Source organism: Sciurus carolinensis, chromosome 12 (genome assembly GCF_902686445.1).
Source record: "Sciurus carolinensis chromosome 12, mSciCar1.2, whole genome shotgun sequence".
Lineage (NCBI taxonomy): Eukaryota > Metazoa > Chordata > Mammalia > Rodentia > Sciuridae > Sciurus > Sciurus carolinensis.
Genome location: NC_062224.1, coordinates 673,809 through 700,355, shown reverse-complemented (window position 1 = coordinate 700,355; position 26,547 = coordinate 673,809). Strand labels below are relative to the sequence as shown.

The window sequence follows — 26,547 nt, the reverse complement described above, 5'->3', positions numbered from 1 at the left end:
CTGCAGCTGTGTCCTTGGTGAGAGCTCCTGGCTCAGGTGGCCCTGGTCCTTCCCTAACTGCAGCTGTGTCATGGTGAGAGTTCCTGGGACAGGTGGCCCTGGTCCTTCCCTAACTGCAGCTGTGCCATGGTGAGAGCTCCTGGCACAGGTGGCCCTGGTCCTTCCCTAACTGTAGCTATGTCCTTGGTGAGAGCTCCTGGCTCAGGTGGCCCTGGTCCTTCCCTAACTGCAGCTGTGTCCTTGGTGAGAGCTCCTGGGACAGGTGGCCCTGGTCCTTCCCTAACTGCAGCTGTGTCATGGTGAGAGCTCCTGGGACAGGTGGCCCTGGTCCTTTCCTAACTGCAGCTGTGTCATGGTGAGAGTTCCTGGGACAGGTGGCCCTGGTCCTTCCCTAACTGCAGCTGTGTCCTTGGTGAGAGCTCCTGGCTCAGGTGGCCCTGGTCCTTCCCTTACTGCAGCTGTGTCATGGTGAGAGCTCCTGGGACAGGTGGCCCTGGTCCTTCCCTAACTGTAGCTATGTCCTTGGTGAGAGCTCCTGGGACAGGTGGCCCTGGTCCTTCCCTAACTGCAGCTGTGCCATGGTGAGAGCTCCTGGCACAGGTGGCCCTGGTTCTTCCCTAACTGCAGCTGTGTCATGGTGAGAGTTCCTGGCACAGGTGGCCCTGGTCCTTCCCTAATTGCAGCTGTGTCATGGTGAGAGTTCCTGGGACAGGTGGCCCTGGTCCTTTCCTAACTGCAGCTGTGCCATAGTGAGAGTTCCTGGGACAGGTGGCCCTGGTCCTTCCCTAACTGCAGCTGTGTCCTTGGTGAGAGCTCCTGGCTCAGGTGGCCCTGGTCCTTTCCTAACTGCAGCTGTGTCATGGTGAGAGTTCCTGGGACAGGTGGCCCTGGTCCTTCCCTAACTGCAGCTGTGTCCTTGGTGAGAGCTCCTGGCTCAGGTGGCCCTGGTCCTTCCCTTACTGCAGCTGTGTCATGGTGAGAGCTCCTGGGACAGGTGGCCCTGGTCCTTCCCTAACTGTAGCTGTGTCCTTGGTGAGAGCTCCTGGCTCAGGTGGCCCTGGTCCTTCCCTAACTGCAGCTGTGCCGTGGTGAGAGCTCCTGGCACAGGTGGCCCTGGTCCTTCCCTAACTGTAGCTGTGTCCTTGGTGAGAGCTCCTGGCTCAGGTGGCCCTGGTCCTTCCCTAACTGCAGCTGTGTCCTTGGTGAGAGCTCCTGGGACAGGTGGCCCTGGTCCTTCCCTAACTGCAGCTGTGTCATGGTGAGAGCTCCTGGGACAGGTGGCCCTGGTCCTTCCCTAACTGCAGCTGTGTCATGGTGAGAGCTCCTGGGACAGGTGGCCCTGGTCCTTTCCTAACTGCAGCTGTGTCATGGTGAGAGCTCCTGGCTCAGGTGGCCCTGGTCCTTCCCTAACTGCAGCTGTGTCCTTGGTGAGAGTTCCTGGGACAGGTGGCCCTGGTCCTTCCCTAACTGCAGCTGTGTCATGGTGAGAGCTCCTGGGACAGGTGGCCCTGGTCCTTCCCTAACTGCTGCTGTGTCATGGTGAGAGCTCCTGGGACAGGTGGCCCTGGTCCTTTCCTAACTGCAGCTGTGTCATGGTGAGAGCTCCTGGCTCAGGTGGCCCTGGTCCTTCCCTAACTGCAGCTGTGTCCTTGGTGAGAGTTCCTGGCACAGGTGGCCCTGGTCCTTCCCTAACTGCAGCTGTGTCATGGTGAGAGCTCCTGGGACAGGTGGCCCTGGTCCTTCCCCAACTGCAGCTGTGTCCTTGGTGAGAGCTCCTGGCTCAGGTGGCCCTGGTCCTTCCCTAACTGCAGCTGTGTCATGGTGAGAGCTCCTGGCTCAGGTGGCCCTGGTCCTTCCCTAACTGCAGCTGTGTCCTTGGTGAGAGCTCCTGGCTCAGGTGGCCCTGGTCCTTCCCTAACTGCAGCTGTGCCATCATGAGAGCTCCTGGCACAGGTGACCCTGGTCCTGTCCCTAACGCAGCTGCAGTTTGCTTGGTCTGTGTCCTCAGTGCTGAGCACTCTGCAGATCCTGTCCTGGCAGCGAGGGGTCTGATGCTGGACTGCAGAAAGCAGTTAGGTCTGTCTGAAACCCAGGAAGAGGCTTCCACGTTCTTAGCTCAACCCTTTTATTCTGTAGAGGTGGAAACAGTCATTTGCCTGGTGTCTTGTGGCTCTTCAGCAGTGACGTGGCTGGAGCCCATCTGTCCTGTCTCCGAGGCCTGCCATCTGCTCCCGCCCAGCCCCCAGGCTTGGGCACAGTGCTCAGATCCGCCCTGGCACAGGGTGTGCACAGGGACCCTTGGATCAGAGCGAGGCTTCTACATGATCTGAGCAGACCACTTAGTGGTGACCATGGCAGCCCCTGGGCCAGCACCGTGAGGGCAGACCATCCCACAAGAGTCCAGAGCCCACATGAGACGAGGCTGCTGAGTGGACGATTCTACCTGTGGTGGCCACGTGGACCTCTGTGTGGGATCCTGGGCCATGAACAGACCAGGGAGGTGGACTGGCCTGAAAGACAGGTGCCCCCTGAAGCCCTTTAGATCCGCTCTGGCCTCCCGCCAGCCTGAATCCTCTCGCAGGGTGGTGTCTGTCCTCTCAAGCTGCCCTTGGAGATGACCTTCTCAGAGCTGGCACCAGTGCATCCCTGTGTGGCGCCCACGCTCCGCACTCTGTTGGCCCTGGGAGGACAGGAACATCCTGACAGCAGCAGGAGCAGCCAGCAGGTCCTGAGGGTGCCCGACAGGTCCTCTCCCGCTCCACCTCCGCTCTGCAGGGAGGTGGACGGGGGCCAACGCCCAGCCTCATGCAGCTGACCAGTGGGGAGTCACACTGGGCCACTGGTGCCAGATCTGATTTCCAGCTGCTCTGCTGTGGGGAGGATGGCCGATTGAAAGGAAATGGCCTGTGGAAGTGTCCGTATAGCTGCTGACCTTGGGTGGACTCGGGAGGAGAGAAGCCCTGCTGGGGGCCTCCCTTGGAAAACCCGGGGCCTCCCGACCCTCTGCCTGCAGCGGGGACTGGGAGGACGTAGTAACTTGTTCTTCTGTTTGTTGGACGCATCGTGAGGGAGCCCGTTCTGGGCCCTGGAGCAAGCAAGCTAGCTGGCACACGGGCCTGCGGGTGGCTCCGGCATTTGCTGCCCCTCCCGACATCTGCCGGTCACCACATGCCCTGTGGGCCCTGCTTGCCTTTCACAGCATCTATCGGCTGCGGGTCCTTCCCAGAGTCTTGACAGACAATGGGACTATTTATAACCACCACATCAACATTTTTAGGATTCTTATGTTTTTCCAGGTTCATTAGAAATGCCTCTCCCGAGTCTCTGCTGCTTTCAGTCTCCGGGAGTTTTGTGTGTCTGCTCGGATTCCTTCAGCCGGGGAGGGGGAGGGTGCGAGGAGGAAGGCTCTGGAAGCCTTTGGGAGCCTTGAGGAGACAGCAGCCCAGCAAGACAGTGAGTTGCTGGGGGCTCCTGTTCAGGGAGCCGGGAGGCCCAGAACCTCGAGATCCCCAGTCCCACCCTGGCTCTGAAGGATGGTTGGAAGGCCAGCCCCGCGGGGGGTGCTGCACTGAGCCGCAGCCCCAGCCTGTAGGTGCGGCTCCCCAGGATCACGCCTTGGCTGCCGCGGGCTGCATCCCACGGAGTCCTGCTTGAGGACTTCGCCTGCCAGCTCTGTTCTGTTGTGGAGTGCGTGTGCGCCTCTGGTTGCATCCTGGGTACGCCACAGCTCCTGGACATTTAGTGTGGCTCTTTCTCAGGAGACCCGTACCTTTCCTACCTCTGCAGGTGCAGGACTGGGCTGGTCATTCCAGCAGGCCCAGATGTTGGGCAGAAGCAGGGTCCTCCGTTTGCCCTGCACCACCAAGCTCGGCTTTCTCTCTGTGGCTCACAGCACTGGGTTGCATCTGCCTGTGGGTCCTGGACTGAGAGGACCCCGTCACTTACACTTGGCACACAGGGGACAGGTCACTGTGCTGTGGCCGGGCCTTTGTTGGACACAGGTGCTGTGTGGAGGTCTCCCTCCTAGGAGGAAGCTCCACTCCTCTCCCCTCTTCCTTTCCTTCCTCTCTGCCCAGCAGGCTGTGGGCACCACCAGGGGACTGTGGGGACGCAGTTGGCCTTGGGAGGGAGCCGCTGCCGCCTGCCCTGTTGTCCTGGGCCAGCTGTGCTGTGGCCTGTCTGGGCGGCACAGGTGTGGAGGGGCTGTGTCCTCCCATCTGCCTCAACACCGCTGTACTGCCACCTCTTCTGTCCCCAGCGCACGCTGACATGTGGAGTGGTCAGGAGGCACTGAGGGGAGGGAAGGGCGGGCCTGGGGCCAGCAGAGCAGGCTGCGAGTGGCGGCGGCTGCCCCTCTGGGGAGAGGTCAGGTACTGGCCCCTCCATGAGCGCGGCCGGGCAGAGCCAGCCCCTGTGCTGGGGAGGGATCCTGGTCGTCCCCGATTGTGCAGGGTGCACAGAGGACCTGCTTCTTGTCCACCTCCCCTGGCCTTTGTCCTCAGGGCCGCCACGTCAGCACCCAGCCTAGACCTTGCTGTGGAGGGGCGGCCGCTGGCGGCTGTGGCCCTGCATGCAGCTCTTCAGCTCTGCCCTTCCAGTGGGCTCCGCGCTGCCACGGACCTGCCTGTTGGCTGCTGGGGCTCCCGGAGTCGGTTCCGGAAGCTGAGCTGGGTCGCAGCAGCTCGCTCCCTGGGCCCGGCCCGCGGCTGCACGCGGTGAGCGTGAGGGTCGAAGCCAGCCCTGGGGACTGTGAGCGGGGCCACGTGCACAGGCTGTCTTGCACCGCGTGTGGCACGCTCCCCGCCCCGAGGGTCCTGCCTGAGCCGCGACTGCCCAGAGCTGCCCCCAGCCCTGGCCTCACCAGGTGTGGTGGCCTGTCCCCTTGCCTCCCTCATTTCCCAGTAAGCCCCGTGGCACTTCCGACCTCTGTGGTCAACAGGGATGTACTGACCTCCTCCAGATCCGCGGGTGTTGCCGTTGTCCCTTCAGGTCCGTTAGTTCACGTGCTCACCCTGGCATCCGAGGGCCGCTGGCCCAGGCCTGCAGATTTGCCAGGAGCATGCCGGGGCAGCCCTGCCTGGGGCCCGGGCACCCGGGGCATGCCCGGGAGAGCCACCGTTAGTGGCCTCCTCTGAAAGTGCCCGTGATTTTCTGTGCGTGCTTCTGCCAGACCCCCAGGCGCTCGGCTGGCCCTGCTCTGTGCTGGCCACTTCTAGGGAGGAGCTCGTTTCTTCCTAGGAATTCATAGTGGTCATGAGAACGGCCCCACGTTGGCACAGGCCGTGGTCAGCTGCAGCTTCCCTCGCCTCTCCCAGGCCCGTCTCCTGTGCGTCTCCGCGGCTGCCACCTCATGTCCGTCCTTGTGGCCGGAACTTGGATGCGTGTATGGAAACTCAGAGGTGACCCCAGAGCCGTGGGCTGGGAGGAGTGGGCAGTGGGACCCCAGGCTCTCTCCAGCCTGTGTGGCCCTGAGCCCGGCCCCAGGGACCTGCACCGTGAGGCCGGTGGCCCAGTCGGGCCCAGCAGAGCGCCCTGCCTGATGCCCAGCGATGGTGTCCGCAGCTCCCTCTGTTGCTGCGTCCCTTGGTGGGGAGACCAGGGTGGTCTGGGTTGCCGGCTGGGGTACGTGATTAGGTGAGCTGGGGACAGCGGCGACCCATCACAGGAGGTGGAGAGCGGGAAGGAGCCTGAGGCAGAGGCAGCTCCTGGTGAGTGGGTAGCAGGGTGGGCCCTGCTCGGGTGCCACAGGAGCAAGAGGGAAGCCATGATGTCTAGGAGGACATGGCCAGTGTCTGGTGGCCTGTCCCCCTGGGCACTGTGTGGGAGGGGCCTCTGTGAGGGCCAGGTGTGTCCTCCCCACTGGGTTCCAGGGAAGTGGCCAATACTCTGCTGCCCTTTGCCCTCTGAGTCTTAGTCCCCTGCCTGGTAAAGGGAAGACCAGTGGCATCAACTGCAGAGTGGGGACAGGGGTCAGGTGTGATGAGCCAGGTGCCCCATGGGCTGACTGGTGACCTAGTAAGGGGCACCTGGCCACGCCAAGGGCCGTGGACTCCTGCCTTCCCTGGCTCCCAGGTGGCTCTGCCCCCAGCAGCTGGCCCTGCTGGTTTCTCCTGGACGCTGTGCCCACTGTCACCTGCGGCTTCATGGCTGAGCCTCTGCCTCTGGGGCCTGGTCCAGGGCAGGGCAGGGGAGGGGCGCTCTCCCTGGGCAGCCCGCCTGGCACGGGAACTCAGCCTGCTGCGCAGCAGCCCTGCCTGCCTGTGGGCACCTGCTGGCGGAGCTGGTCCCAGCAAGGCCTGGTGCCCGCCGGCTCCTCCACCCACCTGAGTGGCATTGGAGGGCTTGCCAAGGCTGGTGACCCTCTGTGTTGTTATCCCGCGGTTACACAGAGGCCCAGCTCCGCTCAGAAGGCCGCAGTCACACAGGGCCCGGTCCTGTCCCCTGATCAAGTCCAGAGAACTGTTTGTGCACGTGCCCCGGAGCACGGGATGCAGTGGTGCAGACGGCGGGCCTGCGGCAGGGGAGGCCCAGGTGTGCCTCACGGTGCCCAGCCTGGAGTGGACCACATGGCCTTTGCTTCCAGCTGTTCCCCCTCAGCCTGGTGCCCTTGAGGTGGTCAGGGCCCCTGCCCTGCAGAGCGCTCTTGGGAAATGCTTTCCAGCAGGTCACCTGGGGGGGGCAGGGGCCCGAGTTGGCCATCGCCCCAAATCAGACCCCTATGTGCACACGCTGGCTTCGTGTCGGAAGGTTCCCAGCGAGACTGGAAACGCTCGACCTGGGCTCTGGGCACGTCCCCTCCTCTGCACCAGCACCCATTGCAGGAAGCCTGGTTCTGCTAGGGGTCAGCGTGTCGGCGGACGATTGCCTACCTCCCTCCTCCAGGTGCTGTGCACAGTGACCGTGTGTTCCCAACAGGACGGCCCTGCCGCTGCTTCACATGCGGCTTTCTGGGAGACTCCTGTGTGTCTTCTAGGGCCAGCGGAGTCCTGTGGCCTCCCATGGAGGACACCGCTTGGGGGACCAACACTAATCTGAACTGACTTTGGTGCCGGGTACACACCCCGGTCAGACCACGCAGGAAGAGGACGCCTCCACACTCCTCAGCTGCCCCCGGCCCTGCAGAACCTGGGCCAGCTCAAGGTCAGGTTTGTACTGGTCGCTGAGTTGGATATGCAGAGGTCAAACTAGGAGGGAAGTCTGGCACTTGGTGGCCAGTGGTCAGCCTGGTACCCAGGTGCTTCCAAACAGACCAGGCTTGTCCTGCAGACCTGCCACACAGGGGCGGGCACAAGCGTGCAGGAGGAATGGGTCACCTTAGCTGCAGATGGGGACCTGCTGCCAGCAGGGAGGGCACGGGTGTCCGCTGGTCCTGCTGCTGCCTTTCTGGCGCGTGTTGGTCAGGGCTGCAGAGCAGAGGCCATGACGCAGGTGCGGCTGCTTTGGACTGGCCTGACTTAGCCTGGAGATGATGATTCTGTTCTCCTAATCCCTCGATTTTAAATATTGATGCTTTCCTGTATCCCAAACCTGCAGAAGCTTCTAGCAAGAGCACCAGAAGCCATTCTTGGCCCAAATGAGTACTAGAGCTTCCGGAGGCTTCTGCTTAGAGGTGTGCCAACAGCCCCACCTCCCACAGTGAAGGTGGGCCCCTCGGATGCCCACTGGCCTCCAGGGCTGAGGTTGGGCGAGCACTCTGAGGGAGGCCCAGTGTCCTGCAGCCTCCCTGGCCAGGCCCAGCAGTGTCCCTGTGTGAGGGCTCGTGCCCTGTGCCCTGGTGCTGCCTGTTCCCGTTGGTAGATAAGGAGACAGGCACAGAGATGCTGGGCAGCCCACCCAAGTTCACAGGGCCGGCAGCTTGGAGCGCGGGGATGGAGTGGGGAGGGGAGAAGGGCCAGGGTGGTTCCCCAGCTGGGAGGGGAGGGGCGGGCGGAGAGAGCAGCAGGACCCAGCCCTGCTCCTAGGCTGGCTGCACGTCGGTCCAGCCACCAGAAGTGGCCCAGAGTCACAGGAGGCCTCCCTGCACCTGTCAGGATAGCAGGACAGGTCCTGAGCTGTCCGCCCTCTCCCATCCTCTGCACAGGCTCATGGCCGCCCTGACCCATCAGCAGGCAGAGACCTAACCCTTCCTGCTGAACTCAGAGGAAGGACCTGCGCCCTGGGTATGGCGCTGCCCTCCCTTCAGTGACCTTTGTCCATCCTGTTAACAGGCATGAGTGTGGAGCATGGCTTCTGCGGGCTCTGAGGACAGACATGGCCCCACATCCTTGCCTCTGCCGTCACGCCGGCTGGGGTCAGAGTGCGGCAACAGAGACCCACCAAAAGCAAACTGTGTCTACTACACAGTGTGCACCAAAGCCAGGTGCAGGGTGTCCACCTGTAATCTGTAATCCCAGTGACTCAGGAGGCTGAGGCAGGAGGATCACAGTTTGAAGGCCAGTCTGGGCAACTTGGCGAGACCCTGTCTCAAAACATACGTAAATAAAAGGGCTGGAGTGCGTCTTGGTGATGGAGCACCTGCCTCGTGTGGGTGAGGCCCTGGTTCCGTCCCAAGCACAGAAAACCCCAAACTGGGTACGGACTGGGACCAGGACCAGGAGGACACCAGGGGCGGTGAGGCAGGAGACCAGCATGGGAGTCCAGTCATGGCTGAGGGTCAGGAGAGCCAAAGGGCAGGGCCAAAGGGACCAGAGCCCAGGGGGCTTCCTTCCTCCCCGTGGCTCAGGCCAGCCCAACAGTGCTTCCTGCGGGTCTGCAGGGAGTGGCCGGGGGGCAGGCCCAGGCCACGCTGGCCCTGATGGCCTCTGAGGCGTGTGACGTGTGCTGTGGGCCGTGGGAAGCACGGGTGCTGGGGTCCAGCGTGCCTGGCGAGCTGTGACCGTCGTTCTTGCCGTGAGCCGCGGGTGGTCAGTGGGACGCCCTCGGGGCAGCTGGCACTGCGCAGCCAGAGGCTGAGGCTTTGGGGGGGGTGTGGTTCGCTGGGAGAGGTGGCAGGGGAGCTGACGGGCGGCTGTGGGAGCAGAGGCCAGGGACATGGGGGTCTGGAGTGCCGTGCTGGACGTCTCTGGAGTGAGACATCGGCCTTTCTCCTGTCCTGCTCAGATGGAGATGTGAGGCGGGGTGCAGCTGCTGGCCCGCCAGGCTCACCCTTAGGCACTCTGAGCCATACACCTGGGGGACCAGCCGAGGAGCTGGCCAAGTCCCTTCCGGTCTCACCTGACTTCAGCATCAGCCAGGTCCTCCCTGCACCTGTGTGCAGATGACTCATCCACATCCTCCTCTGTGTTCTCACATGCTTGGGTAGGTCCACGTCCCATGGCAGTGTCCAGACTCCCATCCTCCCCAAAGCCCCTCTCCCTTTCGCAGATGCAGTAAAGACTGTGTGGTCTCTGCCCCAGGGCCTTTGCACGTGATGTTCTTTCTGAAATACCTCAGCTCCCCAGGACAGACACCTTTCTCAGCTCCCCTCCAGAGCCCATCTCAGACAGCCTTCCCTGGAGCCTCCCAGATCCTGCTTCCCCCGAGGTGTGGGTTCTGGTCCCTCTTGTGGGCACAGTCCTCCTCAGAGTCCAAGTCCTCATTTGCTGCCTCCTCCTCCTACCATGCAGTCCGCCCCAGGGAGAGGACCTGGTCTTCCTCCTTCCTGTTCTCAGCATTGGTCCCACATCAGTCCCACTCAGAGACCACGGGGTGGTGGCTCCCCCACTGCCCTGCGTTAAGCCCCCTCTGAGCAGAGCCACCCCGCCCTGTGAAGAGAGGGGCCTGTCCTCTGCCAGGAGCGTGAGGAAGCAGCCCTGGTGGGAAGCATCCTGGCCGCGGGAGCGGGTGGCGCCCAGCGCGAGCGTTTCTGCCGGGCGCTCACCCTCAGCCAGGGCCCGGGCTCCTGGTCCTGCCGCCTCCAGGTCCCCCTGTGGCTCCTGACAGACGCTGCCCTTTCCCTAGAGTCCCTGGCCGCGGTTCCCATCCTGCCTTGTTCCTCGCGACCCTGCAGTGCAGAGGTGGGGTGGCCGGCGCTGGCCTGGCCCCGGGGGCTGAGGTCTCTTAGGCCTCGGCCTTGGGCTTGCCTGAGCCGTTTCCTGCCAGGTGGGTGATGGCCCTCAGGGACCTGGGGAGCCCTGTGGACGGCCCAGGGCAAGTCCCGAGGTGGCGCGGGCAGTGTCCACGCCTCAGGTTGGCTGTGCCAATGTGTTTCAGATGCCAGGAGCCCAGCGTCTCGGGCCGTGGGGGCTGCTCGTGAACCAGGACCGGATGGAGAGCCGCCTCTGGTCTCCGTGCGCCGTGGGGCCGGGACTGTGTTGTGACCTCAGGACGCGGCTGAGAGGCACGAGCCCTTGGAAGGGGCGTAGGGAGAGGACTCGCTGCGCCTCAGCCTGACGCGGCTCTCCCGGCGCCGGCCTTCCTCCTCCTCCACTGCTGCTGAGTGCCCCGTGGCTCCCGCGGGAGGGCGCTGGCTCCTGAGGCTCCCGCGGCCCGCCTCTGCCCTGGCCACCGCTGGCCGTGTGCTACTGGGCACAGGGTCTGTGGCCACCTGTCCACGCCGTGGTGGGTGGAGCCAGCGTGGGGGTGGTGTGGCTCTGTGGCTGTCGGCTCCTCTGTAGCAAGGACAGCAGTCTGCATGAGGGCACCGGGCCTGGCCGTCGCTGGGCCTGCACAGGGGCCACCCAGAGTCCCCGGCAGCACCTGCCCTCAGGCAGCGTGGTGCTGTGCTGGGCGTCACGGGCGGCCCTTCGTGGTCTCGCATGACAGCCTTTGCAGCAGGTTCTGCAGGCAAAGCTGGGGCAGGGAGAGGTGGAGGTCCCACCACCATGTGGGTGTTCGGGAGGACACGCTGTGGGCTCCCTGCCCACCCACCGCAGGCCTGGACTGACGCCTGCACTCCTAGTTTGGCTGCAGGGAACTTGTTTCTCGGAGGCTGTATAAACTGGAGGTGAAGAGGGCGGGCGCATGGAGATCGGGCTGCCACTAGAAACCGCCCGCGCAGGAGCAGGCAGGCGCCGCTTGGGCTGCCCCCAGTCTCTGCTCACCGCTGGCCCTCTGTGAGGAGAACTGCACGCCCGCTCCTCGCACATGCATGCCACGTGCACACGTGTGGCCCCACTAAAGACACTTCCACGTGTGGGTCTTCCACGTACAGTGGAGCAACACTGCTCATGTCTTTCAGTGGAAGCCAGACTTTAAACTCTGCTCCCGTCCAGGACCGGCGAGTTGTGGTTCTGTCCTCTTGAGGCCCACAGACTGCAACTCCATGGGCCTGGGTGTGGAGGTGGCCCAGAGACTGCAACTCCATGGGCCTGGGTGTGGAGGTGGCCCAGAGACTGCAACTCCATGGGCCTGGGTGTGGAGGTGGCCCACAGACTGCGCTCCGTGGCCTCGGTGTGGAGGTGTCCCACAGACTGTGCTCCGTGGCCTGGGTGTGGAGGTGGCCCACAGACTGTGCTCCGTGGCCTCGGTGTGGAGGCGGCCCACAGACTGTGCTCCGTGGCCTGGGTGTGGAGGCGGCCCTCAGACTGTGCTCCGTGGCCTCGGTGTGGAGGCGGCCCACAGACTATGGCTGCGTGGCCTGGGTGTGGAGGCGGCCCACAGACTGTGCTCCATGGCCTGGGTGTGGAGGTGGCCCACAGACTGTGCTCCGTGGCCTGGGTGTGGAGGTGGCCCACAGACTGTGCTCCGTGGCCTCGGTGTGGAGGCGGCCCACAGACTGTGCTCCGTGGCCTGGGTGTGGAGGCGGCCCTCAGACTGTGCTCCGTGGCCTCGGTGTGGAGGCGGCCCACAGACTATGGCTGCGTGACCTGGGTGTGGAGGCGGCCCACAGACTGTGCTCCGTGGCCTCGGTGTGGAGGCGGCCCACAGACTATGGCTGCGTGACCTGGGTGTGGAGGCGGCCCACAGACTGTGCTCCATGGCCTGGGTGTGGAGGTGGCCCACAGACTGTGCTCCGTGGCCTGGGTGTGGAGGTGGCCCACAGACTGTGCTCCGTGGCCTCGGTGTGGAGGCGGCCCACAGACTGTGCTCCGTGGCCTGGGTGTGGAGGCGGCCCTCAGACTGTGCTCCGTGGCCTCGGTGTGGAGGCGGCCCACAGACTATGGCTGCGTGACCTGGGTGTGGAGGCGGCCCACAGACTGTGCTCCGTGGCCTGGGTGTGGAGGTGGCCCACAGACTGTGCTCCGTGGCCTGGGTGTGGAGGTGGCCCACAGACTGTGCTCCGTGGCCTGGGTGTGGAGATGGCCCACAGACTGTGCTCCGTGGCCTGGGTGTGGAGGTGACCCACAGACTCTGCTCCGTGGCCTGGGTGTGGAGGTGGCCCACAGACTGTGCTCCGTGGCCTGGGTGTGGAGGTGGCCCACAGACTGCGCTCCGTGGCCTGGGTGTGGAGGTGACCCACAGACTATGGCTCCGTGACCTGGGTGTGGAGGTGGCCCACAGACTGTGCTCCGTGGCCTGGGTGTGGAGGTGGCCCACAGATTGTGCTCCGTGGCCTGGGTGTGGAGGCGGCCCACAGACTGTGCTCCGTGGCCTGGGTGTGGAGGTGGCCCACAGACTGTGCTCCGTGGCCTGGGTGTGGAGGTGGCCCACAGACTATGGCTCCGTGGCCTGGGTGTGGAGGTGGCCCACAGACTGTGCTCCGTGGCCTGGGTGTGGAGGTGACCCACAGACTATGGCTCCGTGACCTGGGTGTGGAGGTGGCCCACAGACTGTGCTCCGTGGCCTGGGTGTGGAGGTGACCCACAGACTCTGCTCCGTGGCCTGGGTGTGGAGGTGGCCCACAGACTGTGCTCCGTGGCCTGGGTGTGGAGGCGGCCCACAGACTGTGCTCCGTGGCCTGGGTGTGGAGGTGGCCCACAGACTGTGCTCCGTGGCCTGGGTGTGGAGGTGGCCCACAGACTATGGCTCCGTGACCTGGTTGTGGAGGTGGCCCACAGACTATGGCTCCGTGACCTGGGTGTGGAGGTGGCCCACAGACTGCGCTCCGTGGCCTGGGTGTGGAGGTGTCCCACAGACTATGGCTCCGTGGCCTGGGTGTGGAGGCGGCCCACAGACTGCGCTCCGTGGCCTGGGTGTGGAGGTGGCCCACAGACTGCGCTCCGTGGCCTGGGTGTGGAGGCGGCCCACAGACTGCGCTCCGTGGCCTGGGTGTGGAGGTGGCCCACAGACTGCGCTCCGTGGCCTGGGTGTGGAGGTGGCCCACAGACTGTGCTCCGTGGCCTGGGTGTGGAGGCGGCCCACAGACTGTGCTCCGTGGCCTCGGTGTGGAGGTGGCCCACAGACTGTGCTCCGTGGCCTCGGTGTGGAGGTGGCCCACAGACTATGGCTGCGTGACCTGGGTGTGGAGGCGGCCCACAGACTGTGCTCCGTGGCCTGGGTGTGGAGGCGGCCCTCAGACTGTGCTCCGTGGCCTCGGTGTGGAGGCGGCCCACAGACTATGGCTGCGTGACCTGGGTGTGGAGGCGGCCCACAGACTGTGCTCCGTGGCCTGGGTGTGGAGGTGGCCCACAGACTGTGCTCCGTGGCCTGGGTGTGGAGGTGGCCCACAGACTGTGCTCCGTGGCCTGGGTGTGGAGATGGCCCACAGACTGTGCTCCGTGGCCTGGGTGTGGAGGTGACCCACAGACTCTGCTCCGTGGCCTGGGTGTGGAGGTGGCCCACAGACTGTGCTCCGTGGCCTGGGTGTGGAGGTGGCCCACAGACTGCGCTCCGTGGCCTGGGTGTGGAGGTGACCCACAGACTATGGCTCCGTGACCTGGGTGTGGAGGTGGCCCACAGACTGTGCTCCGTGGCCTGGGTGTGGAGGTGGCCCACAGATTGTGCTCCGTGGCCTGGGTGTGGAGGCGGCCCACAGACTGTGCTCCGTGGCCTGGGTGTGGAGGTGGCCCACAGACTGTGCTCCGTGGCCTGGGTGTGGAGGTGGCCCACAGACTATGGCTCCGTGGCCTGGGTGTGGAGGTGGCCCACAGACTGTGCTCCGTGGCCTGGGTGTGGAGGTGACCCACAGACTATGGCTCCGTGACCTGGGTGTGGAGGTGGCCCACAGACTGTGCTCCGTGGCCTGGGTGTGGAGGTGACCCACAGACTCTGCTCCGTGGCCTGGGTGTGGAGGTGGCCCACAGACTGTGCTCCGTGGCCTGGGTGTGGAGGCGGCCCACAGACTGTGCTCCGTGGCCTGGGTGTGGAGGTGGCCCACAGACTGTGCTCCGTGGCCTGGGTGTGGAGGTGGCCCACAGACTATGGCTCCGTGACCTGGTTGTGGAGGTGGCCCACAGACTATGGCTCCGTGACCTGGGTGTGGAGGTGGCCCACAGACTGCGCTCCGTGGCCTGGGTGTGGAGGTGTCCCACAGACTATGGCTCCGTGGCCTGGGTGTGGAGGCGGCCCACAGACTGCGCTCCGTGGCCTGGGTGTGGAGGTGGCCCACAGACTGCGCTCCGTGGCCTGGGTGTGGAGGCGGCCCACAGACTGCGCTCCGTGGCCTGGGTGTGGAGGTGGCCCACAGACTGCGCTCCGTGGCCTGGGTGTGGAGGTGGCCCACAGACTGTGCTCCGTGGCCTGGGTGTGGAGGCGGCCCACAGACTGTGCTCCGTGGCCTCGGTGTGGAGGTGGCCCACAGACTGTGCTCCGTGGCCTCGGTGTGGAGGTGGCCCACAGACTGCAACTCCATGGGCCTGGGTGTGGAGGTGGCCCACAGACTGCGCTCCGTGGCCTGGGTGTGGAGGTGTCCCACAGACTGTGCTCCGTGGCCTGGGTGTGGAGGTGTCCCACAGACTGTGCTCCGTGGCCTGGGTGTGGAGGTGGCCCACAGACTGCGCTCCGTGGCCTGGGTGTGGAGGTGGCCCACAGACTATGGCTCCGTGGCCTGGGTGTGGAGGTGACCCACAGACTGTGCTCCGTGGCCTGGGTGTGGAGGTGGCCCACAGACTGCGCTCCGTGGCCTGGGTGTGGAGGCGGCCCAGAGACTGTGCTCCGTGGCCTGGGTGTGGAGGTGGCCCACAGACTATGGCTCCGTGGCCTCGGTGTGGAGGTGGCCCACAGACTGTGCTCCGTGGCCTGGGTGACATGGCAGCCCACAGACCACAATCCCGTGGGCCTGGTGTGGAGGCAGCCCACAGACCGTGCTCCGTGGCCTGGGTGACATGGCAGCCCACAGGCCACAATCCCATGGGCCTGGGTGTGGAGGCGGCCCACAGACTGCGCTCCGTGGCCTGGGTGTCGTGGCAGCCCACAGACTGTGGCTCCGTGACCCAGGTGACGTGGCAGCCACACCCACAGTGTGGCTGTCTTCAGGGCGCAGGTCGGTCTGTGTTTCCTGAGGGCCTCTCAGGACGGTGAGCTAGGGAGTCGGTGTGTGTGACGCTGACCAGGTTGGAGGCTTTTCAACATCACACTGGCGAAATCTGGCCGACTGGCCTCTTCAGGTGGCTCACTGGTGAGCTCGTGGGCTGTGCTGGGCATGCCTGGTGAGGTGCCCTTTCCTGGAGGGCGCTTGTCCTTGGTGGAAATGGCTCATCCACAGAGCTACCTGACTCACCAGGCTTGAAGCCGGAAAGCCACTTGACCACACCTGGGCCGTCACGGCTCCCTCCCACGCCCCTCGTGTGCGTCCTCTGCGGGTTGTGGGCCCGTGGGTACTGGGGTGCTGCCACGTTCGAGGAAGGAGCTGCGTGGACATCCTGCCATGAGGTTGGAGGCCGGGAGGAGGGGCAGCAGGGCCGTGGCCTCCTGGGGCACAGCGTCCGGCTCCTCCTGGAGGGAGAGGGCCAGGGCTGGCCCACAGCTGTCCTTCCTGCTCCGGGGCCATGGGGTCACAGGAGCGAACACGTGGCCTGTCTTTGGATTTCAGGTCCCACCCGGAAGATGCCCCCGAGCGCCAGTGCCATGGACTTCTTCCAGCTCTTCGTCCCCGACAACGTGCTCAAGAACATGGTGGTGCAGACCAACATGTACGCCAAGAAGTTCCAGGAGCGCTTCGGCAGCGATGGCGCCTGGGCCGAGGTGACGCTGGCCGAGATGAAGGCCTTCCTGGGCTACGTGATCTCCACCAGCGTCTCCCACTGCGAGTCCGTCCTCAGCATCTGGAGCGGCGGCTTCTACAGCAACCGCAGCCTGGCCCTGGCCATGAGCCAGGCCCGCTTCGAGAAGATCCTCAAGTACTTCCACGTGGTGGCCTTCCGCTCCAGCCAGACCACGCACGGGCTCTACAAGGTCCAGCCCTTCCTCGACTCCCTGCAGAGTGGCTTCGACGCAGCCTTCAGGCCGTCCCAAACCCAGGTGAGGCTGGCGGGCCTCAGCCGGCCGCCCTAGCACCCGTCTGTGCCTGGCTGGTGGCGGCACTTGGGTTCTTTCCTGCCCCCCCAAGGTCCTCTGGTCCTCTCTGCTTTCCTCTGATCCGTTGACCCTGCCACCAGCATCCATTGGTGGGAGGACAGGGGCCAGTTGGAGCTCGCTCCTTGCTCCAGGGTCAGTTGTCCCTCTCGCCCTTCCTCTAGCAGTGCGCTCTGCAGGGCCAGCGTCCTCTCCTCCCGCTCTGAACACCGCCTGCTGGTGCTGCAGAGCGCTGCGCACAGGGTAGCACAGAGTGAGCGGGCCCGCAGCAGTTCTCAGATCCCAGGGCACAGAGTGAGCGGGCCCGCAGCAGTTCTCAGATCCCAGGGCACAGGGTGAGCGGGCCCGCAGCAGTTCTCAGATCCCAGGGCACAGAGGTGCCCAGGGCCTCAGGGCCATTCCAAGGCCAAAGGTTCTGGACAGTTTTTTTAGAACCCAGGACCCCTCTGGTGTGGCTCCCTGTCACCATTCCACATTCCCAGGAGGGGGTACATGTGGCTACCCTTAGCTCCTGAGCCTCCCCTCCTGGTGTGCACGTGTGCCTGAGACCCCAGGGCCTCCCTCCTGGTGTGCACGTGTGCCTGAGACCCCAGGTCCTCCCTCCTGGTGTGCACCTGTGCCTGAGACCCCAGGGCCTCCCTCCTGGTGTGTGCCTGTGCCTGTGACCCCAGGGCCTCCCTCCTGGTGTGCGCCTGTGCCTGTGACCCAAGGGCCTCCCTCCTGGTGTGCACGTGTGCCTGTGACCCCAGGGCCTCCCTCCTGGTGTGCACGTGTGCCTGTGACCCCAGGCCCTCCCTCCTGGTGTGCACCTGTGCCTGTGACCCCAGGTCCTCCCTCCTGGTGTGCACCTGTGCCTGTGACCCCAGGTCCTCCCTCCTGGTGTGCACCTGTGCCTGTGCCCATCACACCTAGAGTGAGACAGCTCGGGATCTTTCTTGGAATTGCTTTCCTGGTCCATGAGATTGAGGTGGTCAGGTATGCGGGGTCAGCGTCCATCACAGAGGTGCAGTCTAGCTTAGAGTGTGGCTGGACGTTGAAAGTGGCTTGCCCACCTGAGCCCCTTGCCTGGGCTGTTTTGTGTGGAAAGCGGTGCCTCTTCCCTTCTGGTCCAGAGGCTCACTGACTGTATTCTGTGCCTTCCTTGAAGGGCCTCCAACAACCCTACTCCTGAAGGTCTCTTCTGAAGCCCCTCCCCAGCTCTGTGACCCATGCTGCCCCTGGTGGAGGCCGTGGGGCTTTGTGGGAGTGACGTTGCCATCTTTCAGGTCTGTGGGGACCTGAAAAGGACCTGAATAGCTCCCCTGCTCTTCTGGAGCTGCTGGATACCTGGAGATGGCCAGGTGTTTGGGCATGGTTTTTGGTCCTCTGCTTCATAGATTCCTCCGTTCCCACCAGGCCAGCACTCCCCAGATCCTGTTGCTAAGCCCCTCCCACAACTGGCCAGGCACCCAAATCACCCACCTGCCTGACAGTAAGTGCAGGCCTTTCGGGACAGAGCACGGTCTTGTCCTCAGCCTGCAGGGCCCGGCACACGGTTTCTTATGCCACTGAACACTTGCTTGGCTGAACCAGGCGAGAGACGTGTTAGCTGCACACAAGGGAACAGAAGCCCCGTTCTGACCGTCCTGGGCTGGATGTGTCTCAGGAACTCCTGGGGACGGCTGTGGACCTACCAGGTCCCCACAGCGCTCAGGAATCCAGCATCCAGCCCCTTGGGTGGCTGACGCGTGGCAGCCTGAGGGCAGAGTTGCCAGGGACCCTCTGGCTCCAGTCCAGGGAGCCTCATGCATGGTGGTGCTCACGTCTGTTGCCTGCCTACTGCGTGCCAATCCTGCGACCCCACGCGTCCCGGAACTGCAGGCTCACCTGCATGGTGATCACCACGCCCCCGGACGCGGCAGGGCCCTGAGGGAACCTGGGATCATGGAGGGGCAGCCCTGGGCCTGGCAGCCCGAGGGAGGCCCCGTAGGCTTTGGGAGCCCCGAGCAGGCAGCGGCGGGACTGCAGCCACCAAACGGGTGTCCCCGGAAGCAGCTCGCCCCGTAGCCTACAGCTGCGGACAGGCCTGGGCACCAGGGCCGGGCACCGAGAGGCTGCCCCGTTCTGCGCTCACGTCTCTGCTGCTTCTGGGTGGAAGCCTGTCAGTCACGTTACTTTGTTTTTCTTTTTTTCTTTTTTCCTTTGTGTGACTTTTTGGCCTCTATTTCTGTGGAGTCAGGCTTCCTTTCCACTGTCGAGCTCAGTATCCCTGTTTGTTGGTCAGAATCCCAGCAGGGGACGGGGCATGTGTGGAAGAGTTGAAGAGCCCAGAGCCCAGGGACCGTGGAGTCAGAGGGACCGTGGGTGACAGACCTGGAGTCAGAGGGACCGTGGGTGACAGACCTGGAGTCAGAGGGACCGTGGGTGACAGACCTGGAGTCAGAGGGACCGTGGGTGACAGACCTGGAGTCAGAGGGACCGTGGGTGACAGACCTGGAGTCAGAGGGACCGTGGGTGACAGACCTGGAGTCAGAGGGACCGTGGGTGACAGACCTGGAGTCAGAGGGACCACGTGGGTGACAGGCCCTGGGAGTCAGAGGGACCACGTGGGTGACAGGCCCTGGGAGTCAGAGGGACCACGTGGGTGACAGACCTGGAGTCAGAGGGACCGTGGGTGACAGGTCCCGGAGCCAGAGGGACCATGGGTGATAGGGTTGGAGTCAGAGGGACCGTGGGTGACAGACCTGGAGTCAGAGGGACCGTGGGTGACAGACCTGGAGTCAGAGGGACCACGTGGGTGACAGACCTGGAGTCAGAGGGACCACGTGGGTGACAGACCTGGAGTCAGAGGGACCGTGGGTGACAGACCTGGAGTCAGAGGGACCACGTGGGTGACAGGCCCTGGGAGTCGGAGGGACCACGTGGGTGACAGGCCCTGGGAGTCGGAGGGACCACGTGGGTGACAGGCCCTGGGAGTCGGAGGGACCACGTGGGTGACAGGCCCTGGAGTCGGAGAGACCACGTGGGTGACAGGCCCTGGGAGTCGGAGGGACCACGTGGGTGACAGGCCCTGGAGTCGGAGGGACCACGTGGGTGACAGGCCCTGGAGTCAGAGAGACCACGTGGGTGACAGGCCCTGGGAGTCAGAGGGACCACGTGGGTGACAGGCCCTGGAGTCGGAGGGACCACGTGGGTGACAGGCCCTGGGAGTTGGAGGGACCGTGGGTGACAGACCTGGAGTCGGAGGGACCACGTGGGTGACAGGCCCTGGGAGTCGGAGGGACCGTGGGTGACAGACCTGGAGTCAGAGGGACCACGTGGGTGACAGGCCCTGGGAGTCGGAGGGACCGTGGGTGACAGACCTGGAGTCAGAGGGACCACGTGGGTGACAGGCCCTGGGAGTCGGAGGGACCGTGGGTGACAGACCTGGAGTCAGAGGGACCACGTGGGTGACAGGCCCTGGGAGTCGGAGGGACCGTGGGTGACAGACCTGGAGTCAGAGGGACCACGTGGGTGACAGGCCCTGGGAGTCGGAGGGACCGTGGGTGACAGACCTGGAGTCAGAGGGACCGTGGGTGACAGACCTGGAGTCAGAGGGACCGTGGGTGACAGACCTGGAGTCAGAGAGACCACGTAGGTGACAGACCTGGAGTCAGAGAGACCACGTGGGTGACAGACCTGGAGTCAGAGGGACCGTGGGTGACAGGCCCCGGGAGTCAGAGGGACCATGGGTGATAGGGTTGGAGTCAGAGGGACCGTGGTGACAGACCTGGAGTCGCGTCGGGAAGCCTGCCTGCTCGTGGTCGGGAGCCTGGGCCACCCCCGGGGGCTGGGCACTGGCAGCAGGGGGGGGCCTGGAGGAGCCGCGTTTTCGTAAGAGCTTGGCCCCAGGCCCCAGCGCAGCAGAAGACATGGGCCAGACAAGGGTACTGGGCACTTCCTGATGCTGGGCACGAGGCGAGGCTGGTCAGGGCTCTGCCCGCGTCAGGGAGGCCTGCTGAGTGGGCCCCGGTCGTAGGCAGGGGCCGGCCCCGTCCCAGGAGGCGCAGTCCAGCAATGACGTGTTGGACGAGGAGCGTGGCTGGCCCTTGGTGTCCTGGGGGGCTTCCTAGAGTCACCAGGCCCCTCCTGTCCCCCAGCGGAGCACACAGGGTGCCCTAGGGTGCTTCTGCCTCAACCACCAGCCCAGGCCGGGTCCTGCTTGGCTCCTGCATTTGTGGTCCTGAGACCCCCCACCGTGGCTGGGGAGGCCTGAGACCCCCCACCGTGGCTGGGGAGGCCTGAGACCCCCCACTGTGGCTGGGGAGGCCTGAGACCCCCCACCGTGGCTGGGGAGGCCAGAGGCTTCAGCGTGCAGTCCCAGCCTGTGCCCCTGGGCTCTGGAAGGCCCATGGAGAAGCACTGACGCGAGCGCGTCCTGGCGGCTTCCTGCCTGCCTCGGGGCCCGTGTTGTGACCAGCTGGAAGGGAACACTTCTGACCTCTGGTCAGCAGTGAGGACTGATTTGCTGCAGGTTCCCAGGTGGTCCTGACTGCTCCCTCCTGCCGCCTCCCTGACCCCACCCTAAGCACCACAGGCCCAGCCCAAGCACGGCCTTTGAAAGGTTTGCAGAGCCCCGGGGGAACCATCGTGACCGGAGCAGTGTGTGCCCTGCCTGTGGCATCCAGACGCAAATACGAAAACATGCTACGTTTTCTCAAAACCAGAGCCAGTAGTCAGAGATCCCCAGGGTTGTGCACATAGGTAAATGGACTGTCCTTCCGCACCATGCACGCCATCCAGCACACCGAGTGTGCCTTTGCACGTGGAGGTCCTGGAGGTCGCACCCACACGAAGGCCGCAGCCTCCCCTGGGGGAGAGGGGACTCGTGGCATGCGTACTTCCCACTTCGGGCACTGTGCCCGCGCTGGACTTCATACTGCGCCACACCTGGGTTCCCTCGTGGACAGAAACAGGGTCACGAGGCTCGGGCGCAGGGTGTCGCACACATTGTGCCGCGGGTGCCTGCCTGCTTGCTGAGCAGGAGGGCGGTTCTGTGTCCAGGCCAGAGCGCTGAGCACCGGGACAGGAGCGCAGGCTGCAGGCCTCTGTGCCTCCCTCCCGCCTGCCTCCCACCACGTTGCCCATGTGTTTCCTTCCAAACGGCTTTGGACCTTTCATGAGTCGTGAAGAGCCAGTCATGTGAGGGCCAGGGAGGCTGCAGCCAGGCATGGGACCATGAGCAGGGGCCGGGACCAGGCTGGATGTCCATCCCTGTGCTTCCCACAGCACAGCCAGCGGGGGCTGCGTGCCTGCTCAGACCCGCAGACAGGGTTGCCCCGTTTTAAGTGGAATTCCAGGTCACGGGAGAGAGGAAGGGCACCGTGCGGTTCCCAGTGGTGAGCACCTCCATTCCTGGTCAGGTGGTGCTCTGATGGCACCGGAGACTCGGGAAACGCATGGTGTCCGGTGCTGCCTCAGACCTCCTGGGTCAGAACCCACACTTCGGCAAGTCCCTGGGTGACTGTTGTGTTGAAAGTGTTGCTGTAATGACCAAGTCGTATTTTAGACTGCTGTGTTCTCTGTAGATCTTGTCAATTCTGCTGTTGTGGCCCAGACACAGCCATAGATGACAGGCAAAAGAACAAACATGGCTGGGTTCCAATAAAACTTTATTTACAAAAGCAGAAGGTGGGCCAGAGTGGGCTGTAGCTTGCTGACCTGGACCCACGGTATTGCAGAGTGCTCCTCAGAGTGCTCCTGCAGCCCCGTCGGTGCCTGCACCCTTTATTTTAGTTCAGCACAGACACGAGTTCTGATTCACAATCAGTTCTGAAATAGCACCAGGGAGAAAAGTACAGCTCACCCCAGAATCTGCCCGACAGCCTGCAAGACGCTGTAGCTCGAAGAAGCAACACTCCACACCACTTGGGGCGACTTCATTGTACCTCTTATTGAAAAAGCCCTTAACCGTGTCATGAAGCAGCTGACATAGCTCACGTGAATTCAGCCTAACTGCCCAGGGATGCTCTGCAGGACACAGCCCTGGCATGTGACCAGGGGCCATGCCTTGTATCAGGGTGGCAGGGAACCAGGCCCTCTGAGGCACACCTTGAAAGGGGTGGGTCGGCCTGGGCGGGGGAGGCCGTGGGTGACGGGAGAGCTGTCCTGAGACCCTACTGAGGGTGGTGGCACGAGACCCCACGTCCAGCCTCAGCACCCAAAGAAGCCAAAGAAATCCTGTGATTTTTCTTTGTTCCTCCCGGGGTGGAAGTTGGATCCATGGGCATAAGATAATGTTTGTGCATTTGACTGCGAGAGAGAAGTCCTCAGCCACGGAGCTGCCTGTTGTGACAGGGCATCCTGGCAAGGAGGCAGGCACCCTGCACTGGACGTGTCCAGCCAGGGGCCGGAGGACCTGCAGTAACTACCCTGCGGACAGGCGTCTGCCTCTCGGGTTTGTGCTTGGGGCCCAGCTTGCTGCTGCGTCTCCCCTTGACGCAGTTTGGGATATGGAGACTGCATCAGAGAAGTCAGGCGACTTGGCTGAGCTGCGCAGCCCGCCGGGGTAGGCGGGAGCCGAGCTCACGCTGCTGCCCTGGGAACTTCTGTTCTCCCTGGCAGGTGCTACACGAACCCCTGATCGACGAGGACCCTGTGTTCATCGCCACGTGCACGGAGCGCGAGCTGCGAAAGAGGAAAAAGCGGAAATTCAGCCTCTGGGTCCGGCAGTGCTCGTCCACCGGCTTCATCGTCCAGGTGGGCCGTGCTGGGTGCGCCCCTGCTGCCCAGGGCTGGCTCCTCCAAAGGCCCCTGCCGGTCCCGAGGAGGCCTTCTGCACAGGCCGCCAACAACCCGCTGGCGAAACTGGCCTTTCTGGGCGCGTGCACGTGTCACTGGCCCTTTGGGCCTGATGGCGATGTGGCATGTGTTCCAGAGGAGGTGGCGTCAGAGGCCAGCGGCGGGGAGCCAGGGGCATGCAGGGGGCCGCAGGCTGGAGACCAGGGCAGCTCTGAGGTTGAGCCCTAGTGACAGGGCTGGTTCCTCCTGTGAGCTCCCGTCAGGCTGCTGGCCCCTGGTAGCTGACCCCACATTTGCTGCCCCGCATGGCTGCAGACCCAGGGCCCAGCTGCAGTGTCCGCCTGTCCCTCTGTCCCGAGCAAGGACTGGTAGGAAGAGTTAGCTGGGCGTGTCCACACCACCCCCACTCCAGAGCCACGCCCAGGAAGGGCACAGCTCCTGGGGACGTCCTCCAGCACAGGGTGGGTGCTGTCTTTCTTCTGTAGGTCTGGGGCCCACAGGTGGCCAGGCCTGGGTCTCAATGGGCTCTACGTATGCACAGGTGTCCGGCAGTGACCAGAGTGGACCTGTCCCAGGGCAGGCTTCACTCACCTGCAGCAGGCAGCTGGGCCTTGTGCCCTCGGCCCCCCGAGGGGCCCCTGCAGTGACACCCTGTTCTGTGTGGGGCACTGGGTGCGTTCCGCGTGGACAGGGCTCACTCCCTCAGGGAGTCTGCAGCCTGTGGGTCCTGCCCACACCCACCTCTGGTTGGCACTGTGCTCTCCCTGAGCCCGGATATGAGCTGTGCCCTGGGCCTAGCCAGGGACGCTACTGATCCACGGCACGTGGTGCGGTGCCGGCGCGTACAGACACGGGCTTGGGACGGTCCAGCTGTCAGTGTGTGTCCAGAGCCCGGGGCCGAGCAGCATCCCCGTGGAGCCCCGCCCAGCGGCCCCCATGCGCTGTCTCGCTCTCCGAGGGGTCAGTCTTACCAGTCAGGAAGTCCCAGAAATGGACAAGGTGCGTTTCTGAAGGTGCGTTGCTCTGCGCCTGGTGGAGGAAGCCCGGTCTCCGTGCCCAAGGCTGGCACCTTTCCCAGCGTTTCCACCCTGTGTGTGCGACCTGGGAGCCGTCTCCGCCTCCAGGTGGCCTGTTGGAGCACTTGTGTCCAGAGTGACCCTTGATCACCTCATTGTGGTGAGCTGGCCATGCTGGCGGCTCAGGGTCGCCCAGAGAAGCTGCAGGCTGCTTCTCCTAAACAAAGGAGGAAAGTTCTCGACGTGGTAAGAAATGAAACTCGAGATCTTCGGTAGGAACAAGCATACCTGTGGGGTTGCGAGGAAGGAAACAGATGCTCTCCCCTTTTGCTGTTGTGCCTCAAACTGCAAAAATCATGGCCACCGCGTGTGGCCAGATACAGGTCCAGTACCACCCATGGCTCCAGGCACGTGCTGGGGCCTTGGAGCAACCTGTGCGTGAGGGGCGCCTGTGCGCAGCATCCCTTCCGCATGCCGGCTGAGGTGCGTGCAGGGCTTTGTCCCCACACACCAGGAGAGCAGGGCCCAAGCAGCCAAGGGTCTAGCGCGTCAATCACAAGAGCCAGTGACAGCCCGCCCGCCTGCCACCGTCCCGCCTCCGTCTCCACTCCCCTCCGGAGCAGATAGGTCTGACTCACGTGGTTTTCCCGAGGGCGACCCTGGTGGCCTGGCCCCTCTGCCTCGCCCTTCAGGGGCACAGGTGCGTGCGCTGGCTGCGTTCCCTGGCCCTCCGCCAGCTCCTGGCACTGTGGGTGTGAAAGGCACCAGGTTCACGTCCCCAGACGTGCCGTGTGCTGGCAGCGGGGGGACCTGACCCTGTGCCGTTCTGAAGAGGAGAGCAGGCGGGGTTCCCTGGCCCTCCCAGTGGTGCCCGGGCTCTGCCCAGCAACAGCAGAGCAGAGTGTTGGCCAAGACGCCTGGACCTGGGTCCGGCGGCTGCTGCAGTCAGACCCAGTGCTCTCGGCAGCCACCGGGGAGAGGACTCAGCCCTGCCTCCCAGGTCTGGGGCGCGCTGGAAGTAGGGCCCGCCGAATGCCATGCAGTAAGCGGTTCCTGAAGCGCTGCCACGCGGCCTTCGCCCTTGGAGTTCTTCGGTCGCAGGGTCAGTGTAGAATGGGCAGCACTGGCGGCAGCACCCGGCACGGCGTAGCAATAACAGCCTTCCCACCTTGAAATCCACGTTTTCAAAAGCAAACACGCGGCGGCCATGCTGTGATCCTAGCAGCTCTGGAGGCGGAGGCCGCAGGATGACAAGTTCGAGGCCAGCCTCAGCAACTTAGCAAAGCCCCGCCTCAAAAAAACAAAAAGGACCAGGACGAGGCTCACTGTGAGAGCGCCCTGGGTTCATCCCCAGTACCGCGTGCACACACGTGGGAAGACACAGGAGCAAGAGAAACTCGTCCAGGAAAAGCGAACAGCTTGACATCCAAAAGGGACGTGTCCTGCCCTGAAGAGGCTTGCTGGCCACTCTGCACGGGCAGTCAAACGTCCTTGCAGACTGATTGGCGATTACTTGACCAGCCTTCAACTTGCCATCCTCCTACCTCAGCCTCCCCAGTTCTGGGATCACAGGTGTGCGCAGCAAGATCCCACTTCTTTAGAAGCAGATGGGCGTGCTTTGTTGCTGGGTCAGATGCGGTCGTAGAGGGCACACCAGGAAGGAGCTGCGTGCCTCCGGGAGGCTGTGGTCTCCGCCTGACCAGTTCTTCAGGAGACTTCAGTATGGACAGGACCGCGCACCGGGTCCTGGGGATGACACCTGGAGCGGCTCCCCGCCCAGGGGACTATGAGGTCCTCAGTTGAAACCGTGGGGAGGTGGGCCCAGAGGTCACCAGGGGCTCAGAGCAGCCAGACTTCCCAGCACCACCCAGGCGACTTGCGGAATCCTGCCCACTGCTTACGCGCAGACCCTGCTCCGTTCACCCCGGAGCGCACCACAGCACTGGCAGGTGTCCCGGGCTCTTGCCGTGTCGCCTCTGGCCAAAGGCTGCTTCCTGGTGAGACAGGCGGCCCCTGCTGTGCCGCCGCCCCTGCAGCCACACCCGTGGGCAGAGAAGGGCTGCGGCTGGGGCTCCATCTGCCTGCTGCTGCTGGACACCCGCCCCGCCTGCCCCCGGCTCGAGGCCCTGGGTGCATGGAGCAGGAGGCCGGCCTGACTCTGCCGCTCGTTGACCCCAGCCCTGTGGGTGTGCAGTCGCCATGGTCACGGGCTCGGCCCTGCAGATCCTGCTGGTGCCAAGCACACCGTGGCTAACGCGACAGGCAGCTGCTTCTGCCGTCGTATTCAGTGTGTCCTTTCCTGGTTAAGTGGATTGGCGGTTGAGACCAAAAGCAGAAGTCCCGGCACGTCTGTGATCACAACAGACACATGGCCACACGGAGCGGCCGAGGCCAGGCCAGCGCAGCTGAGCACCCTGCTGGCGCCATCTCCGGGCTCGCCACCGCTCTCCGGGGACACGGT

The 26,547-nt window shown here is 64.2% G+C and overlaps 1 protein-coding gene across 1 annotated transcript in view; it reads left to right on the top strand.

Moving 5' to 3' along the window:
- Window positions 1-26,547, top strand: part of Pgbd5 (piggyBac transposable element derived 5) — a 59,904-nt gene that overhangs the window by 23,643 nt on the left and 9,714 nt on the right. The window contains exons 2-3 of the mRNA XM_047521532.1: window positions 15,830-16,257; window positions 22,894-23,028. Coding sequence (XP_047377488.1) covers window positions 15,830-16,257; window positions 22,894-23,028 — 563 coding nt within the window. The remainder of the gene's footprint in view (window positions 1-15,829; window positions 16,258-22,893; window positions 23,029-26,547) is intronic.